The sequence below is a fragment of the Pongo abelii genome, chromosome 5 (genome assembly GCF_028885655.2).
Source record: "Pongo abelii isolate AG06213 chromosome 5, NHGRI_mPonAbe1-v2.0_pri, whole genome shotgun sequence".
In the NCBI taxonomy this organism is placed as follows: domain Eukaryota; kingdom Metazoa; phylum Chordata; class Mammalia; order Primates; family Hominidae; genus Pongo; species Pongo abelii.
Genome location: NC_071990.2, coordinates 1,244,548 through 1,263,420, shown reverse-complemented (window position 1 = coordinate 1,263,420; position 18,873 = coordinate 1,244,548). Strand labels below are relative to the sequence as shown.

The 18,873-nt window shown below is 57.2% G+C and overlaps 1 protein-coding gene and 1 pseudogene across 1 annotated transcript; one reads left to right on the top strand and one right to left on the bottom strand.

Annotated features, from left to right (window-relative positions):
• Positions 1 to 299: 299 nt before the first annotated feature.
• Positions 300 to 6,387, bottom strand: FOXF2 (forkhead box F2). The gene is made up of 2 exons (XM_009241390.4): positions 4,780 to 6,387; positions 300 to 1,219 (listed from the first exon to the last, which is right to left on the bottom strand). The coding sequence occupies exons 1-2, from the start codon at positions 5,978 to 5,980 to the stop codon at positions 1,056 to 1,058; spliced, it is 1,365 nt and encodes a 454-aa protein (XP_009239665.3). The 5' UTR covers positions 5,981 to 6,387; the 3' UTR covers positions 300 to 1,055.
• Positions 6,388 to 14,721: 8,334 nt separating this feature from the next.
• Positions 14,722 to 16,748, top strand: LOC134761639 (uncharacterized; annotated as a pseudogene).
• The last annotated feature ends 2,125 nt before the right edge of the window (positions 16,749 to 18,873 follow it).

Genomic DNA, 18,873 nt, shown 5'->3' with positions numbered 1-18,873 from the left:
CGGTATCTTGCCTGGTTTTCTTTCTAGTTCCTTTCACCTTCTGGTTTTTGTTTTGCCAGAAAAAGCTTGGGTGAAGTAAAGAAAGAAATAACAGAAAACGTTTCTTCCACTCTTTTTCTCCTGAGAAGACTCACAATCAGAACCTGGCCTGTGTTACTCAAGGCACAGACCCCACACCATGTCAATTACACCACTGGAGGGGGTGTGGGTAGAGTTGCACAGCTGCCTGCCGGGGAGGAGAAACTGGCATCCATTGCTCTCAGGGTGCCCGAAGAGAAAATCAGCCCCTAAAACAACTATTTGTTATATACATTTTATTGAAAAAAAATTTTACAACAAAATATTTTGGCAAACTGTAAAAGTATACATAAGTGCAAATATATCCTCCTTTTAAAATACAAGCAAAGTGTGAGTATACACGAAGGTCATAAAAATATCTTTAAAATATGGTGGTAGAAAACAACCTTGTAAAAACGTTGTATTGTCACAATACTGAAAACCACTTTCTTAAACTAGACACATTGTTTCTAAATAATTCCTTAATAATGTTCTTTGGCACCTGTATCCAAATGTAGTGTCTGGGGAAAATGACTCTCCCACTCAGCTAGGCAACAAGAAGAGGCTTTCTTGAAATCTTGTGCTTAGCACTGCCTTTTTGAAAAGCACACAAGTTTTCTTAGACAAACACACACACACACACACACACAACTTGTCTGCTTTTTTCAGACCCTGATTACTGAAGGCAACGAAGATCCCAGAGATACACGTTGATGTCTTACGCATGGCACATCTTCCCACCTGAGTCTGCCCTCTCCCTCATGTGGGAGCCTGCAGGTATTCAGATTGGGGACGCTATCTTGCCAGCGGTTGTCCTTCTTCCAGCAGTAGGCAAATAACAGTGACCAACGCGATCCTGGGCATTCTGGCTAAGTGGCAGGTATGTGGCTTACTGCTATCCGCGTGCATGCGACGTGAATCCATCCCAGTTTCTATCTGCCCCCTCTGAGGAGAGGAGAGGAGAGAGCTGCCATTGCTTGGCCTCCTTCCGTTGGCACTCACATGACGCAGGGCTTAATATCCTGACAGACGCTCTGGTGGTGATGGTGATAATACGACCCGCTAGCTGAGGGATGGAAAGAAGAAATCCCATTGAAGTTGAGGACGAAATCTTTTCTGTCACACACTGGAGTAGAGTGATGCTGGTAACGGGGCAGTCCCACTGAAAGAAGAAAGAAAAAAAAACCTCTTCAGAAACAAAGTCATCCAGTGGATGGCGGGGTGTCTTATTTTGCCTCAGAGTACAAAAGGTGCTGCTGTGCCTTTTAGTATATTGCTAGACAACTGGTAGAGAAAGCCCAGCTTTAGAAATATCTCAAACACACCAACTGCAGGTCATAGAATTGCTTTGGAATCATGTTTTGTTTTGATGCTCGCACAAACACAGAGCAAGTTCCCCCTCAAGGGGGATTCTTATGTCCTGGAATTCCAATTTTATTCTCTGAGGCTGGGGCGTGCACTTTAATCTCAGAATGAGCACAGGTACCGGACAACTAGACCCAGACTCTGGTTCCGGGTCTCTCCCAGCAGAGCTCCTGGCCTGTGCTGCCCTGAGCCCTGGCTTCAGGGAGGGCCAAGCACCCTACCCCAGAAACACCACTGCGGCCTTCTTTCTGAGCCTTGTTTCCCAACTAACTGGGCCGGTCAGAACAGCGAGCGCAGAGGACTCCCTGTGCCAAAGGGGACGATAGAAAACAACCCAATCGCAAGATGAAGGGATGGCGCAGAAAAGCATGCGTCTTCTCCCGCTCCTCCGCAGGCATCTTCGTGGGTCCCGAATGTCTTAGACTTCCTCTAGAGAAGCCAGGACTTCAGGGCGCAGAGAAATGCCCTTTGGTCCGAAGCATCTGGCAGCGCGAGGAGTCCCTGAGGTAGCCCCAGGCTGGAGGGGGACAGAGAAGGCCCGGACCCTGCTCTCCCGGGGCGGCTCCCCGGTCCCGGGCCTGCGCCGGCCGCTTGACCCCCACCCGCCGCCGGCTTTTGCTTTTGCTTTCTCGGCGCCTCCTGGCCCCGGGGCGCAATCGGCCTGCAGTGCCCTGCGCACTGGGCCCCAGCGGCTGCTGGACCAGGCCCTCTCGGCACCGGGCTGCGCTAGGTCCATTCGCCCGGGTCTTTTCTTAGTTAACCGAGTGGTGTGGGGACCATAAAGTGCAGGTCGCTTCGGGCCAGATTCAGTTTTTCAGTGCAAGAAAACCTTACCCATGGCCCGCCGGGCTCGGGCCCTGCTCTCGTGGCCTCAGCCCCGCCGTGCCCCCGCAATGACGGAGCAAGGCGGCTGCTCAGTGGCTGCTGCCTACTTCCTTGCCCGCAACACCTACCCGAACACGCCCAGCGCTGCTCTAACGCAGCTGCCCTGTCCCGCGAGCCCCGATGTGTGCGCGGCGCTCTGCACACAGGTGAGTTCGCTCGTCGCGTTAAAGCAAGTCCTGATGGCAAGTCGTGGACCACGAAATAGCAGGCTCGGCAGGAGAGAGGACGAGCGCTCACACCTGCCCACGAAGGCGGCCGTCGGCGCTTTGATGTGCTGAGCGGGATGATAGAAGCCCCAGCTCCTTCCTGAAGTGCTCGCAGGGCTTAATGAAGAACTCCAGGGCGGCCCCTGCGCCGGTAGGGGCACATGGACCACGGCCACCAGGCCCAGGAGCGGAGGGCGCGGCCCTTGGGGTGTGCTGGGGGAGGGAGGGTCGTGCTGGGTGTGTGCGCGTAGACATGTGCTGATCTGTGTGCTGGGGAGACTGCCTTGGCCACCCCCGCGCCTCGCCAGGCCCGCAGGTCTCAGTGGGCCCCGGCCCAGTGGGCGGCGCGCTCCCAACGAGGCCCCGCGGGGTCCTGGTGCATCCGGCCGGCTCCTCTGAAGCCTCCACCTCTGGCGCTCCAGGGAGATGGCAACAGGGCTGGGTGGGTATTCTGAGGGACAAGAGCAAGACAGCTAGGAAGGAAGGGCAGAGGGTCCCTGTCGGGCGTTAGGTCCGAGCTATTTTCTCCCCCGGGCGTTCCCAGACTCGGTCAGGGGTTCTGCGAAGCGCCCAGGGAAGGCAGGCCGCGGGAGGCCGCTGGGTAGGGGCACAGAGGCCGGCTTGCTTTGCTGGGCAGTTTTCACCCGCTCCAAGACAGTAATGTATCTAGATTCCGAAGTTTTGGGAGCTTGTGCGTGCGCCCAGTGTATGAGGTGGGGCGAGAGCAGCCTTGAAAAAGGGTCAGGACTCTCTTTCCTGTGTGCTTTTTTTCTTCCTAGAGTACGGATTCTCCAAGGCTGCTAAGCCTTAGAGTCTGGGTTCAAGTTGAGTAGATCTGCTGGGAGAGGAGGAGAAGGGGAGCCGGGAGGGCAGCTGGCAGGCTGGGAGAGGAGCAGGCAGGCCGGGAAGGGAAGGGGCCAGTGCACCGAGGGGTGTGTGTGTGTGTGATTGACAGCCGGTCCGAGGGAATACAAAAATAAGAGGGGAAGGCCGCCTGTACTGGTTACTTGTTGAAATTCCCATAAAATTGAACAAGACTCTGTTCTCAGTGGGTTAAGTCAGGCTAAAATCCTCTCCGGTGTGGTCCTGCCGAGACTGTCTTTGTTTGGTTAACCTCTGAGACCCACATTTAAAAGGCCTATTTGGGAAATTTCACCGTCCAGGGAACCAACATCTTTTGTCCATTTCTGGGCTTCCCTTCTCCCCCGGTGCTCCCGCTGCACACCGGCTCAGGAACACATAAAGCATGCATTACCCTCCAAGCCACTGTCTCATTGCTGTGGGAGGCCAGTGTGAGAGAGCAGCTTGGGGCCTTGCCTTTGACTGGCAGGCCCATGGGATTTTAATCCGCAGCCCTAGGTGCTCGGAGGGATGGGTTAATGTAAGCGTTTATCTCTATTCTTCAGATGAACCTGGTCAAATATTCAAATTCCCTCTTCCATTCCCACCATCCCCTCCCACCTTTCACCGCCTTCAGCAAGTCAATACATTTTCATAATCTGCAACCAACATAATGTAAACCAGCCACACTACAAGTGGCAACCACAGGGCAGGCGCATTTCTCAGGGGAGTCCTAGCAGGGTCCTTCAGGTCCTGCCACCCGGGACCTGTATCATCAATGTGGGTCCATTGTAGCGAGGGGGGGGGGGGAGGCAGGGAAGGGGAGGAGTCTTCAACAGTTTGGTGACCCCCTCCACTGGCAAATGTCCCGTTAGTGAAAGATCCTGGGAGCCAGCTCTGTCCCTCCCACCCCCTCCTCTTAACACTTGCCCAGCTGCAAACATCTCCCTACAGACACCCCAACATACAGAACATATCTGATTCTGACATTTACTTTGGGACAAAAGTACAGCAAAATGAACTCAAGGAAAAAAGGGACAAAAGGAACTAGACAGAACTTCCTGACCAAGTTTCCCCAAGGCCACATGCCTTCTCTCAAAGCTAAGTCAGACTCTGAACGGGAGACCTGCAGTCCCCTGCACAGGGATCCCCATAGAGTCCAGGAAGGCAGGGGACTTCACACCACGCTCACAGCAGCCAGACAATTCTGAAGCTTCAGCTGCTGGCCAGGGACACTGGGAGGACAGTAAGACCCTGATCCCTGCTCCCACGAATAAGATGCCGGCTTTCCCCAGCATCTGCTTTTCCCAGTGCCCTCAGACCTCCTAGCTTCGGGGTCCCTGTTTGTGGGAGTGGCAGTGGCCGCCAGCCCTGGAGGCCTAGAAGCGATGCGTCCAGCTAGCTGCGCTGGAGCGTGCTGCGTTACCTGAGAGGTCCTCGCGAGCGTTCTGGTGCAAGTAGCTCTGCTCCAGCGAGTAGGAGGACATGCTGGAGTGCAGGCCTGCAGAGGCGGCGGGGTTGCTGCTCGGCGTCAGGGCGGGCGGCTGCTTGAGGTAAGGCGAGGCGCCAGGCGAGCTCCAGTGCGCCGCAGGGCTCGTGTAGGGCGAGTGGCATTCGATGGCGCTCGCCATGGCCGGGGACGAGGGTACCGGGCTGCTGCTGCTGTCTGGCCCGTAGTCTCCGCCGCCCCCACCGCCCCCGGCCGCACCGACGCCCCCGGGTCCCGCGGGCACCGGGCAGCTGGCCATGTAGGTGGAACCCGGGTTGGGCGACATGTGCGGGACGTGGTGGTGGTGGTGGTGGTGAGGGTGCGCGTGGCTTGGGGCGCCCGCGCCGGCGTCGTAGCCCGCGGGCATCATGTCGAGGCCGCCGTAGCCGCCCTGGCTGTGGCAGCCGAGCGGCGCCGACGGGGGCGCCTGGAAGTCGAAGCCCTGGGGCAGCAGCGAGGCCCCGAAGCCCAAGCCGCTCACCACGCGGTGGTACATGGGCTTGAGCGCCTGGCACTTCCGCCTGAAGCCGCGCGGCCGGCGGCGGAACGAGCCCTCCTCGAACATGAACTCGCTGGCCGGGTCGATGGTCCAGTAGTGGCCCTTGCCGGGCCGCCCGAGGCCCTTAGGCAGCTTGATGAAGCACTCGTTGAGCGAGAGATTGTGGCGCACGGAGTTCTTCCAGCCCTGGTAGGCGCCGCGGAAGAAGGGGAAGCGCGCCTGCAGGAACTGGTAGATCTCGCTGAGCGTCAGGCGCTTGCTGGGCGAGCTCTGGATGGCCATGACGATGAGCGCGATGTACGAGTAGGGCGGCTTCTCGGGCCGCCGCAGCCCCGAGCTCGCCTTCTTGGCGCCCCCGCTCCCGGCGCCCGCGCCGCCGCCGCCGCCGCCGCCCGCACTCTTGCAGGCGGCCGAGGGGGCGCTGGCCGAATTGGAGGAGGACGAGGACGAGGCGCAGGAGGCGGAGGACGACGACGAGGAGGAGGAGGAGGTGGTCTCCAGGGCGGCGGCGGCGGCGGCGGCGGGCGGCGGGCTCATCAGGGCGGCCTGGAGCGCGCCGGGGACCGGGCTGCACGCGCGGCGGAGCGGGGCCGGCGGCGGGCGCGGCGGGGGCGGCGGCGGCCCGCCCTCGGTGGTCATCTGGGACCCGGGAGCGAGGCCGGGCCGCGAGGGCGGGCCCCGGGCGGGGAGCGGAGGCGCCGGAGCGGGGTCGGCCCAGAAGCCCGGCGAGCGCCCTAGCCCGCCGCCCGGGCTGCAGCCGTGGCCACTCCGGGCCAGCGCTTCGGCGTCGCCTCCCTCAGCTCCTCTGGGGCTTCTGGCGGCGGCGGCGGCGGCGGGCGGGAGGCAACGCCCGGCGCATCACTCCCCGAGCCGCGGGCCCTGCCTTGCGCAACGGCCTCCCAGTCCGCGGGGCCGAGCGGCCGGCGCCGGGCAACTGCGCCCGCGAGTGGGACCGCGGCCTGGACCCCGGGGACGAGCCCGACGTCTCCCTTCAGGAGCGCTCCTCGCTCTGTCTCTCGGACTTCCTCCCTCCCTCGCCCTCCCCGGCCGCCCTCCTCGCTCCCTCCCTCCCTCCCCCCCCCACCCCGCCCTGCCCCCTCCTCGCTCCGCGCCGCCGCGGGGAGGGCGCGCTCGGGCCGCTGCGCTCACTCCTCCCCCTCCCGACCTGGCGGCCGCCTCCCTCCCTTATCTCGCTCCCCGCTCCCCAGGGTCTCCTCGCTCTTTTCATTCCTCTCTCGGCCTCTTCCCCTTTCCCTCACCCACCCTCTTGCGAACTGAGGGATCACAGACTCACTCCCGTTTTGCTAGGGGGACGACCCCCACCCCTAGCAAAACTCGACCACCTCTGACTTCATGAAATATTCTTTCTGTTTGCCCCCTACAGCAACCCCCGCTTCCCATCCCAGGACCCTGCCGCCCCCCGCGGAGTGGACCCCGCCCCGCCCCTCCGCCCCGCTTCCTCCTCCTGGCCGGCCCGGCCGAGTGGTGCTGCTGCGGGTGCGGCTGCTCGGAGCCTCCCTGGCCGCCCTCCCCGGGGCCGATATTGACTCCATCTGTCAACTTCGTTTAGACTTTGCCGCCCTCAGCCACACGCCGGGGTGCCAGACGCCCAAAGGTAACGTGCCAATCCTCTCTCTCTCTGGCAGGGCCTGCAGGCTCCCCGACAATTGTTAGGGCGACTGGGGGGCGCCGCAGGGTTGCGGGCCGCTGGCGATCGTGGACGTTTTCGGAACTTTGAGCAGAGGGATTTAGACTGAGAAACTTAGGCCAAGTTTCAAAGACTCTGGAAACCTGGATCTCATGGGACTCATGGTTGCATTTGCTTCCACTTCTTCCCCCCACCCCCACGCCCCAGTTAGTGTTTTGTAAGAAAAAAAATGCAAAAGAAAAAGGAAGGAAGAAAAGAAAGAAAGAGAAAAAGAAAGACCCTGAGATAAGCGAGATGGCTATATTTATATTCAGTCCTGAAGGGGTGTGCAGCTGTCACTAGGTTTACATCCTCCGTCTTAACATTGCCCACCCAAAACTGTGCCAGGTCTCAGCTAACTCCTGTCCGAGAACACTTCTCCCCAGTTGTGGCTAATTCCTCCCTAAGTAAGAGTGAGGCTTTGAGAGAGATGTGCCCTCGGGAGCAATCATTTCCAATGAGACCCGACAGTTAGTTATTGGATTACACGTGCAGGGAAATGTAGTCCGACCAGGGATAGGAGCTGGGAGAGGGAGGAGGAGAGCAGGAGGCCGGAGCTGGCGGGGCCTCCCAAGGGCTGAAGGTGGAGGCCCAGAAAGAAGGTGCTGCAGACCAGCGGACCAAACGGGAGGCAGAGCTGGGCACCCCGCTGCGTCTAGGCTGAAAGGACCGAGGTGCACGGGTGTGCCTGCTGGGGAGCCTGGGGAGTTGCAGGAGGCAGGAGAAAGGGAGGTTGTGCAGTAATCAGGAGGGAGACACCAGGCAAAGAGCCTTCAGCTTTCAGCCGCACAGCCGAGGCAGGCCCCTTGGGGCGGCAGGAGCCCCAACTGTGTGCCCCTGGAGTGCCGGGAGACTGCTCCTGGCTGAGTGTGCTGGTGGGGCTATAGATGCAGAGAGGGCGGGTGGGGAGGGGAGGGGTATGTGGGAGGGGGGTGGGCCGGGGCTGGCCCCAGACAGTGACCTGAGGTTGAGTGGAAGCAGGCTTTTTCCATCAAATCCTGCCTGGATACCACACACAGAGACCGAGTGTCAGTTTACTGCCCTGAGCCGGCTCCTTCTCCCTAAGCTCCACAGTAATTAGACAAAGAAAACCTAAATTAGCTGAACAGGCGTCGACAGCTTCCTCCAGAGCACCCCTGGTACCTACATGGGAATGTGTCCGAAAATGGCTTGATTGTAGCCGAGAGTCAGCTAAGAAAACACCGCCAAACCGAACTCAGTTTACCGCTCATTTCCAATAGAAAAAAGAAACAAGTCGCTCTTTTCCGGGTGGGATGTTTTGATTGGGTTGGGGTAGGGCTATGCAGTTGTTTCCACTTTCTAAGAATTTCTGACTGACTGCTGAGCGTTTTTTGGGGGTGGGTCCCCATATATTTCATGGTATTTTTTTCTCTTGCCCTCATTTGTCATTTTATGTGGAGTAACTTAAAAATACGTAACTAAATACAAAAGTAAATATAATGATATAATGTGTTCACTAAACCAATGCTCTAAGTGCCTAAAATATAATTATTTTCATAAAATAGAAGCTGGAGTGGGGAGGACAGATAGGATCTTAAAGGAGCTCTACTGACATAGAGTTCAGAGTGTGTGTGTGTGTGTGTGTGTGTGTGTGTGTGTGTGTGTGTGTGTGTGTGTGTGTGTGTGTGTGTGCATGCTTTAAATGGAAAGAGCCCAGGGGAGAAGCTTGTGGGGGAAAAGGACAATTATCTCATTTGTAGGTGGGGGTGGTGGGCAATGGGCTTTGGAAACATTCAGCACTCATTGTCACTTAGCCATGGACTCTCTCTGATTCTCTGTGCCTGAAAATTATATGTATTTGGATCTCAGGAAGTACAGATCCAACTTTTTAAGAGCAGGCCTTAAAAGGTTTTAGGACCTGGAGACTGAAGAATAAAAGGCACTAACCCTAAAATCCAGGCAGGACCAGTGATAACCTTCTATACTAGTAGCTCCCAGTTTTGGGGTTATGGGGTCATCCTCTGAGAATAGGATGGAAGCTATGGAGCCAGTTTCCAGAAAAATACTTCTAATTTGCCTGAGATTTTAGGAAGTCCACAGGTACTCATTAAAACAAACAAGGAAACAAGCAAAAAACCCCCAAATTCTTTTAGCTTCTACCAATTCAGCTGGTTAAATTATGAGGGATTTTTAAAAAAGGCTCCTTTCTCCATCCAAGCAACAGCAGTATCCATTTTACCTAAACTCCAAACTTGCAAGAAATCCCACTTAGAGTGTGGTGAGTGTTATGAGAGCTGGCCAGGCCATGGAAAGGCAGTGGACATTGGAGAGCAGTTAGGGCCAGGAGGCGGTCAGCTGACTGGAAGCCTTCCCTCTCTGCAGGGGTCTGCATACTGCCCCTGTAGACCCTGAACTCCAGCAAGATAAGCAGCATGGGGGCCTTCTTAAGTTATATCAGCAGGAAGGCTCCTCTCCAAAACTCTTTCTTGGATACCCCACTTCTGCCTCTGGAAACGATTCTCATGGCATAGACCACCACGTCTACAATTACTAAACCCTGCATCTGTTTGTTACAGACCTTGCAGATACCATCTTGTCACCCACCAGGTGGCCCAGGTATCATCATCCTCCTTTTGAGGCGAGGAAACTGAGGCTCAGAGACTGGGTGACTGGCTACAAGTCACGCCGGGGCAAGTGACAAAGCTGGCCAGCAGCCTGGGCCTGGAATTCCAAAGTCAGTGTTCCTTCTACTGCATTACAGCAAAGCCTCTCTGAGCTTTGTTTTAATCACTGATATATACAAATCTCTTGAGTAAGAATGTATGTGATAGCAAATTATGTCAATTTCTGTATCCCTGGGAGGAATACCTTAATTTCTGGTTAGCAGACAGGGTTTAAAAGGAAAGTTGTGTTTGTCTCTGAAACAGAGCCTTGCTTAGGATGGCTCCCCCACCCCCCTACTGGGGTTCCTTCTTATGGGGGTGAGCTCTTCACTCACTTTCACTCCCTATAAATAACACGAATCTTGAAATTTTTTTTTCTTACGGGAAGGGAAGGTGTGGTTCATATAAATGAGTCTAGATCAGCCCAGGCAGTCCTTGGTTAACCAAAACTATGCAGCCTCCGCCGCGATGGGTCCTCTCTCCATCCCCCTTTGGTTGACTGTCCCGTCTGGGCTGCGGGTTCCTTTCCCCTCCAACCCTTTAGGTCCCACCCCTGCCCCAGCGCAAGGGAATGTAAACTTCAACAAGCTTGGGTTTCTCCGATTTTGTTCTGTAATCGGCGTTTTATTCTAGGAAATCTCCTCATTATTGCGGTTTAAATTTTGTGTTCTTAGCATGCTTCCTCTGCTTCGTGGGTTTTACATGAAATGGCTTAGACTAAACCAGTTACCGACAGGAGAGACGCATCCGCACCGTGCTGTTTGCGGCCATCTAAGACGTCTCCTCCCGGCAGTTCGCGCCTGCGGCACCCCTCCCTTCCTTCCGCCTGGGCCCGGGCGGAGGGAAGCCTCTTCCCCATTCAAAATGAGACTGACCCCTGTTTTCGCTCTGTATTTAGGCGCAAAGTTAAGTCGTGTAGAGGATTATCGAACTCCTGCGAGGCCTTTCTAAATGTGGACGGCGAGAACTCAGTGCTGGGGCCTGGGGGTGTCAGCGTGATTGAGGAAATGCTGGAAGAGCACCAGCCTGCACGCTGCAGAGGCCTCTTTAGAAACTTCGAATAACAACAGAAAATGCGGACGGGAACAGCAATAGGAGGACGCGCAGAGGCAGGGATTGGAGAAAACAAGGTGGCCAGGAGTGGGAATTTTACACCTCTCCTGGAGTCTGCTCTCCTTGCTCGGTCCAGAAACCCCCAGACCTCCGGGTCTGAACACCAGCCACCCAGTTCCCAATGTTTATTTGGATAGAGTCTTCCGCTCTCCAAAGGCTTATGTCCCGGTCAGGGCTCTTTTTATAGCCACCTTCCTGAGAGATCCCCCAGTAGCCCCAGATCTCCTGGCCTCGGCGGTGGGCACGACTCGATGACCCACTGGCCAGGTCTGAGGGTGCTTGGAAGGGGGAAAAAAGGGTCCAATCTACGCGACCCTCAAGTGAAGACCGGCCTCACCCCATTTCCGCACTTTCCAAATTGCCGGGCGCGGGTCCCTTCGGTTGCGAGACCAAAACTTTGGGATGATCCCAGGAGCCAGCCCAGCGGCCTGCAGGCCCTGATCCCAGTGCGGAGGCGGCAGTACCAGGCGGAGCACCTCTTCGACTTCGCCTACAGCCCGTTGCGTTTAGGAGTTGCGGGGTTGGGGGGAGTGGGTGGAGAGCAGAGACGGCCCGCTTTGTCTAAAAGGCAGAGAGAAGGGGCTTAGGTTGGAACAGAGTCGGTCTGGGTCTCCCAACGGGGGAAGAAGGGGGGGCACCCATCGGCTAAAGAAAATAAGTTGGGAAGCCTGTACCACAAGTATTCCTGGAAGCAAGTGTGGGTGCCAGTGGCCCTCAGCATGTAACTTTTCGCCCACTGATGCTGTTGGAAGGGACGTCCCCATGCTTTAGGTCGCAGGACAGAGCTTGCAGATGCCTTGGAAACCAGTAGGAGCCAAACTGCGTCCTGGGAGACCCCCGAGCTCTGCACACCTTCCCTCCGCCCTCCCGGCTGTGGCAACGCTCGGGGGTCGTTTAGGGGTCCGCGTGCCTTTTGCTTCGCAGCCCCAGGCCTCGGATCCCCTCCTCCCGCCCGCCTTCCCAGGCTGGGGAGAAAGATGGCTAGGCCGCGCGCACACGCTGGGCAGGGTTGGCGGGGCCGCGGGGCCCACCCAGGAGGCGCCCGCGGGGCCCGAAGAGGTCACACCGGGCATTGCACGCGGGAGGGTGCGCGCCGAGGACTACGGAAGACACCAACCAAAGGCGCCCGGAGGTCGCCAGGCCGCGCCTCCGATGCCCTCCAACCGAGACCAGAGGCTGGCCGGCTGCGGCCGCGCGGGGAAGCGCCCTGGAGGTCCCAACCCAGCCCGGGCAGGGCTTTCTTCTCCCGTCTGGCCGGTCTCCTCCCCGCTGCCCTCCCTTCCCCCAAATAAATAAATATTTCCGAGGGCGGCGAACTCGGCGGGGCGCCGGGTCCTGAGCGCCTGGGCGATAGATGAACTTCCTGGCGCATCAAAACTCCCCTCTCGTCCTCCCCGCCGAGCTCAGGATATGGGGCGCGCTCGCTTCTCTTCAGAAAAGGAAACGTAGCTCTTCCAAAAATATAAATCAGCTCTGACGTCCAAATATTTCTTTTGTCCTCCAGCATCCTCTGTGGGGATAAATAAAACGTGCTCGGCGCCCAGAGGCCGACTAGGGACCTCAGGGCGCCCAGACGCCGCCTCCGAGAAGCCGCTTTGGGGAGCCCCCCAACCCCACCCCTCCCCGCAGCCTGGCCAAAGGCCCCGGGCCCCGGATGCGGCCTGACCTTCGGGCGGGCTGCGGCGGCGGGAGGGAGGGAGACAACCCCTCCGCGGAACCCCGGCGGCCTGGGAAGGCGAAAGGCGCCCGAGGCCGACCCAAGCGGGGAGGGGAGCTCGTTCGCGATGGGCCAGAAGAGGCCGGGGAAGCTCCGGGCGCGCCCTTGATGAGTTTGGGCCCCAAGGCTGCCTCTCCAGGCCGAACTGTGTCAGGGAACCTACGCCCCCTCCCCTTCATTTCCGTCGGAGCTTCTGACCCCAGGGCAGCCTCCTCCTCCTGGGGACCCAGAGTAGCTCAAGTTTGGAGCAGAGACGGCCCCGACTGCGTCTTGGCCGAGGCCGAGGCTGCTGCTCCTCCAGAAGCCAGTCGGCTTTGCGACCTCAGAAGACACCACTGGCCTGGGGCGTGGCCCTCGAGGCTCTCCGCCCGTCAGACCTGGGGACGGCTTGAGCCAGGTAGCCCTGACCACCACCCCTGCCTCCCAACTCCCTCCTCCAACTTGGGGGAGGTGGACAGGTTTTCTGTAGCGGCTTGGAAATCTATGCCAAGGTAAACCACATGCACGAGGGTGGTTGAGATGTAGGGTTCTACAGGGGCTGAAGTGCAATCCTCCTAGGGGAGCACGGTGGCTGGAGGCGTGTCCGCACCTCCACTCCCCTTCCTGCTCCTCTGACGCCAAGGCGCTGAGAGCCCACGGGCCTTTCTGCTGCCCTCCTTCCCCAAGAAATCCCATGGCACCCACGCAGCCAGTCTGCAAGGCTTTGAGGGTCAAAGGGCCCAGGCAAGGAGAAATCTCCATCTGCCCAGGGGCAGCTCATCCTCCCCTCACGCCCTGTGCCCCACACGAGGATTGTGTTCCAGGCCTGGGGCCTCGGGGCTGCGCGGCGGGGGCTGGTCTCCAGCCGCTCCTTCTCTCCAGGGGGGTCTTTATTGATGAGCTGCCTCGAAAACCCCCGCCCAGAACGTCCCAGAAGGGTTTAGACAATCCATCACCCACCACTTCAAGAATGCTTCCTCCCTTTCAAACACAATCCTCGCACACCAGACGGGCTGCGGTGGGGAGGGGCGCGCACTTGAAAAGAGAACAGCTATATAATCAACGTCAAAGCCGTCCCGCAACCTTTCGGAAACAGGGACTCGGGCCAAAAATCCCTCAGGATGATTTACGGGGCCCCCTCGCCCTCTCCGCCTGCCTCCACGTGACTCGCGCCCGCGCCCGCGCCCGCACGGCCGCCGCACACCCTGCCCCGTGCCCGGCATCCCCGGGCCCCTGCGCGGGGAGTTTGTGTTTTAGGAGAAAGTGCTTTTTTCTCTCGGGGCCCAGGGGGAAAGGGGTCTCGGCCTGGCCAGAGTGCTTTGGTGGCTTGGTTACGGTGTCCTTGTGGGTGAGCTGCGAAGGCCGGGCCTGGCCTCTTGGAGTCGTCACAGGCAAGTCACCTTCCCTCCCGCCAGAGCCCTGGGATTTTGCGGCCCGGACTGCGCCTCCCTCTCCCCTCGCTCCAGAGCCCTGGGATTTTGCGGGCCGGACTGCGCCTCCCTCTCCCCTCCGCGCGGGAGCGGGAAGAAGCCGCAGTTCCTCTCGCTTCCGCGGGGTGGCGCCAGGCTCTCGGGAATCGCGGCCCGCGGGGCTGCCCGGCGCGGCCGTCACCTGCTCGCGGCTCCCGACGCCCGCGACCCGTGGCCCCCGCAACCCCTGCAGCCGAGGCCCCAGCCCCGGCGCGGGGCCGGCCGGTGCGTGACCCGCAGGCGGACAGATTCCTGCAATGTCGCCTGTCTCGCACTCGGCTGGCCCGCTTCGGGCACGTCCTGCTTACCTGCCCCACCCTACCCGGACCCCCAGGAAGAGGGGGCAGGCGAGTCACGTGTGGGCACCTCTCCGCGGGACACAGGCGTCTTTAGGCTTTGCTGAAGAAACGATCGTTCAGTTCTGTTATTTGGTTCTCTGAAGCAAGGGGCAGGGGCTCTGGGTCTGCATTTGTAAGTTGTCCTGCAGCTCCTGGAGGTGTCCTGCGGTTTGGTGGAAAACAAGCAAATCAACAGATCATCCCACCCACCCGCCCCTGGAGAAGCTGGATTCGGCTGGCTCTGCGCGGCGTCAGCGTTCTGTCCCTGAGGAAGTACCTCGTCTTCGGTGGCTGCAGTGACAGAAAGACAACGATTTTTAAAAATTGTGATTTCTCATTTCTTTTAGCTTCTTAAGAAAACCCATGCAGCTGTCTAACCTCGTCCTGGTAGAAGTCCGCAAGACAGGAAGGAGCTTGAGGGGTCGTTGTGGGGCCGGCTTGATACAAAGGGGAGGCACCAGGTGGATAGGGGTGGCTCAGCCGGGGCTGCAGGATCTTTTTATATTTGTTATTATGAAAAAAGTTTCATAGTATACCAACGTGGAGCGAGTATACGCTCTCATAAGCTCATCACCTACATGTAACAATTATCAAGGTTTTGCCACACTTGCTTCATTCATCTTTCTGTTTTCATTTCTTGCTGAAATATTTTAGAGGAGATCTAGACATCATGTTTTAAAAGTGCACTGTGTAACTCCTCTCCACATCTCCGGTTCTAGCTCTCATACCTAAGATTACATTTTGGCGTATACACGCACACCTTCCCATGAGGAATTTCGACATAGGGCTGGGACATTGTTCTGGATGTGTATTTTACAAACAGAACTCTCCATTTCCCCAGGTGACTTTCAGCTCTGAGTTTCTTGGCTTTCTTCTGGCTGCTGGATCTCCAGAAAGGCTGGCAAATGTTCCCTCCCCCACTCTCACTGCAGGCCGGGTGCACGCAGTGGCTGTAAACTGTGAAAAGGAGTGCTGTTTCCTTCAGTCACCAGAGTTAATCCCAGGATGCCTTCCATATATGCCCGACAACATAATGTATCACAGGAGCACGTGTCCTTTGAAAATATCTGCAGGTATGCATTGTCCACGTGCACTGTACAGCAGTTTCCAAATCATTTTTTTCCTGACAGTGGCTAGCTGTGGAAGCATTTTTCATATCATCTGAAAGTGCCTGAGGGAGAATTTCAGACTAGGCTGGAGGGGTGAAGGAGTCATGGGGAGTGGACCACAGAGCATGGGAGATAAGTTTGGCTTTATATCCAGCCCCCTGCCCCCAGGACTCTCTACACGTATTTCACAAATAGTTGTTTATTGATTTATTTGATGTTTTTGCTCCCCCAACAATTCATGTTGTGCTCTTAGCATTTCCCTCACCCCCAACGCCACCCTGCGCAGATGAGTGGTGCACCTGCTGAGTTTACAGTCTGAGAAGTGCACCTGCTCCTGATTACCTTAAGTCACTTAGTAATGTTTCTGGGCTTGTTTCTGTTTTACGGTAAAATGGGGATCAGGAAAATAAAAGTAAGAAAAAATGATGCCCCCTCCCACAGTTATTATGAAGGTGAAATAACGGTTATAAAAAGGTATTAACATTCTGACATACACACATTTATAGTTATTTTTTGTTCAATCCAATAAAAACACTTTAGTTTTAAGGCACCCTCTAAGTTTCACAGTACTTGGGATCTCCCATTCCCTGGGTAATCTCTCATAGGAGGATTTGGGTTCGTCTTTAATGAGGAAAATATGGGTCCATTGTCTACAAGTGTAACCCTGCCTATGAGGACCGGGGTCCCTGGTCTCCGGGTGTTTTCGGGCTGTGGGTTGGGTCTCTAGGGCTCCACTTCAAGGAGGGAACTCTGGGAGAGGGAGAAGGAGAGGGCATGTTTCCCTTGGTTGGACCCCGAGGTTGGTTCCTCCAGGTATATCAGATTCTTTTGCAGCACTGGGGGTCCAGCCACAGACAGCCGGTCTGCATTCGAGGAGTCTTCTGCCCCCGAAATCCCATCCGGCAGAACGTGAAAGTGCAGTGGAAAGAAAACTCGACTGCGCAGCTCGCAAGGGCGCCTTGCGGGTTCCTAGCGGACGTGGCTGACCGCAAAGCCGCCACCGCCTTTGCTTGTTTCAGGCGGGACTTTCCTTTTCTCCATCCTATGTCCCCTTTGCAAGAGAAGCAGGCTCTGGACCGCCCTGTGGGAGGCGGCGGGACAGCGGAGGACCCTCACCTTCCACGCGCGCCACAGCGTCGCAGGAGCCCGGCGGCCGGCGACTGTCTTCCCTCCAAGTACGCCAGGACATCAGGGGCCGCCGCCCGGCACCCCTACTCTACCCTGTAGGCTCGCAGCCTGGCTCTGAAAATGGAACCTGCAGTATGAAATACTAAGGTCGTCAACGCTTTTCCCAATTAATTTTTTTTCTGTGCTTTCCACCCTCCCTCCTGCTCCAGAATACCCTGCACTTACCACCTACGTGATCTGGAACAAGTTACTTTGTTTCTGCACCTCGGTTTTGTGATTTCTACGATTGGGATCATTATAATGCCTAACAGTGTAGCTGGGAGGATTAAACGAATTAATACAAGCCAAGCTCTTAGAACCGCGTGCGGCACGTGGGAAGCGCTCTATAAACGTCGGCCCAGAAACTGACTATGCAGAGTCCTCTGAACTCGGTCCTGCGTGGGCCGGCGCGGCCCTACGGCTTTCCCCAGGGTCGTTTCGGCCGCGGCCCGCACAGCTTGGGGAGAATTGGGTCCCTGCGCCTGTCCCAGCCCCAACCAAACTCCTGTACTTTTAGGATTTGGTTAAGAATTGAGTTAGGCACGGAGCAGGGAGAAAGTACGAAAAGTCGGGGCAGGACCCCGGAGCCGCCGGCTTAAGCCGGGAGCGAAGCAGGTGCACGCGGGCTGGAGCGCGTGGCTGCCGAGGCGCTGGCCGCAGCCGGGGTCCTGCGTGCTGTCGCCTGTCTAGTTCTCCAAGAGGGGCCTGGTGGGCGGTGTCGGACTCAGCGCTGCTTCTCCAGGCCCCGGCCGCGCCACCCCCGCCGGCTCCATGCCCCGAATTGCTGGGGGTGCGGAGTGCTTTCTGCAGCTGGGCGCAGTGGCGACCCCGGTGTGGGAGAACGCCCTCCGCGAGGGGTGTCACCGAGGGCGGCGTCTAGAAGCTGGAGGTGGAGAGCAGGGACCTGCTTTCTGTTGTAGCGTCTTCTCTTCCATGTCTGACCCTTAGCCGGGTTCGTCCCCGGGTGGGACTCGTCTCCAAATTTTGCTTGGAAAAAGCAGGCATAAGCGGTCGCGTTTCGGCGGTCGTCTTTTCTTCGAGGCCGGCGCGGGCCTCTCCAGGACTCGCGAGGCGGCACAGGGCAGGGAAGGGCAGGCTGACCTCACCGTGGGCGCCACCGGCCCCGGCAGCAGCGGCGCGGCGGCCGCCGGGCGCGAGGCGCGAAACCTCAGGCAGCGCAGCCGCCGCCGGGCACCGCGGGCTTGGACGGTCTTCAGAAAGGGGTCCGGACGCGGCCGCTCTGCCGAGCTAGGAGGGCGGAGAGGGAGGGGAAGTGACCTCTTGAACCTCATCAAATGCAAATGTTCTAAGAAGCTTGTTAAGGAAAGAAAAGCGGAAGGGCAGGGAAATGGAGAAACGTGGAGTCCACCTGAGGCTTGAATGGCCTTTTTAGAGTTCCAGGCCCCTGGGATTTGCAGACTTCTCTGCGGTAGACCGACTATTGGTAATGGACTTTGCATTTTCCCGCAGGAGGGTGAAGCTACCGGCCGACTTCCTCCGATATGCATATTTTACATATATAAACACCTTTGCAGTTTTATAACCATTTAAATAAACCATTCACATAAACTCTTACTCTTAGAACGATCCGCACAAAATAGCTTTTATCTCAGATCATTTTCACTCTTCTTTTAATTACTGGCTTTTGTAGCTTGGGTTTCACCTCCAGGCTGGTGGCCAAAGGGTTTTTACGTTCAACTTGGCCGTCTCTTCTATGGTACCGTAGTACCGCAATAACTTTCCCTATCAACATGGACACAGACTAGAGCCAACCCTTAATTTTCTCAATTGGATGGGTAATACATTTTTGGGGGAAGCAAACGTCCCCTTCGTTTGGTCCTTGCTGGTTCTTCGTTAGCGAGGGAGAATGCCGGTGGGGCCTTCAGCAGCAGCATCCTAACAGTGTTGCAGCTGTGAGTAGTTTTTGGCTTTAAAAAAGACTGACCGGTCGGGCGCGGTGGCTCACGCCTGTAATCCCGGCACTTTGGGAGGCCGAGGCGGGCGGATCACGAGGTCAGGGGTTCGAGACCAGCCTGGCAACATAGTGAAACCCCGTCTCTACTAAAAATACAAAAATTAGCCAGCATGGTGGCGCGCGCCTGTAATCCCAGCTACTGGTGAGGCTGAGGCAGGAGAATCGCTTGAATCCGGGAGGTGGAGGTTGTAGTGATCCGAGATCCCACCACTGCACTCCAGCCTGGGGAACAGAGCGAGACTCCGTCTCAAAAAATAAATAAATAAATAAATAAAAATAAAAAATAAAAAAGACTGACTTGCTTGATGAGCCAGAGATTCACCTATTTACTCTTCAAGTCTCTAGACCTATTAT

Bases quoted from the DNA above. Each gene is read 5' to 3' on its own strand.
- FOXF2 (XM_009241390.4), bottom strand. From the start codon at position 5,980: ATGACCACCGAGGGCGGGCCGCCGCCGCCCCCGCCGCGCCCGCCGCCG. The intron at 1,220-4,779 runs GTAACGCAGCAC...TTCTTCTTTCAG, and splicing joins CGCTCGCGAGGACCTCTCAG to TGGGACTGCCCCGTTACCAG.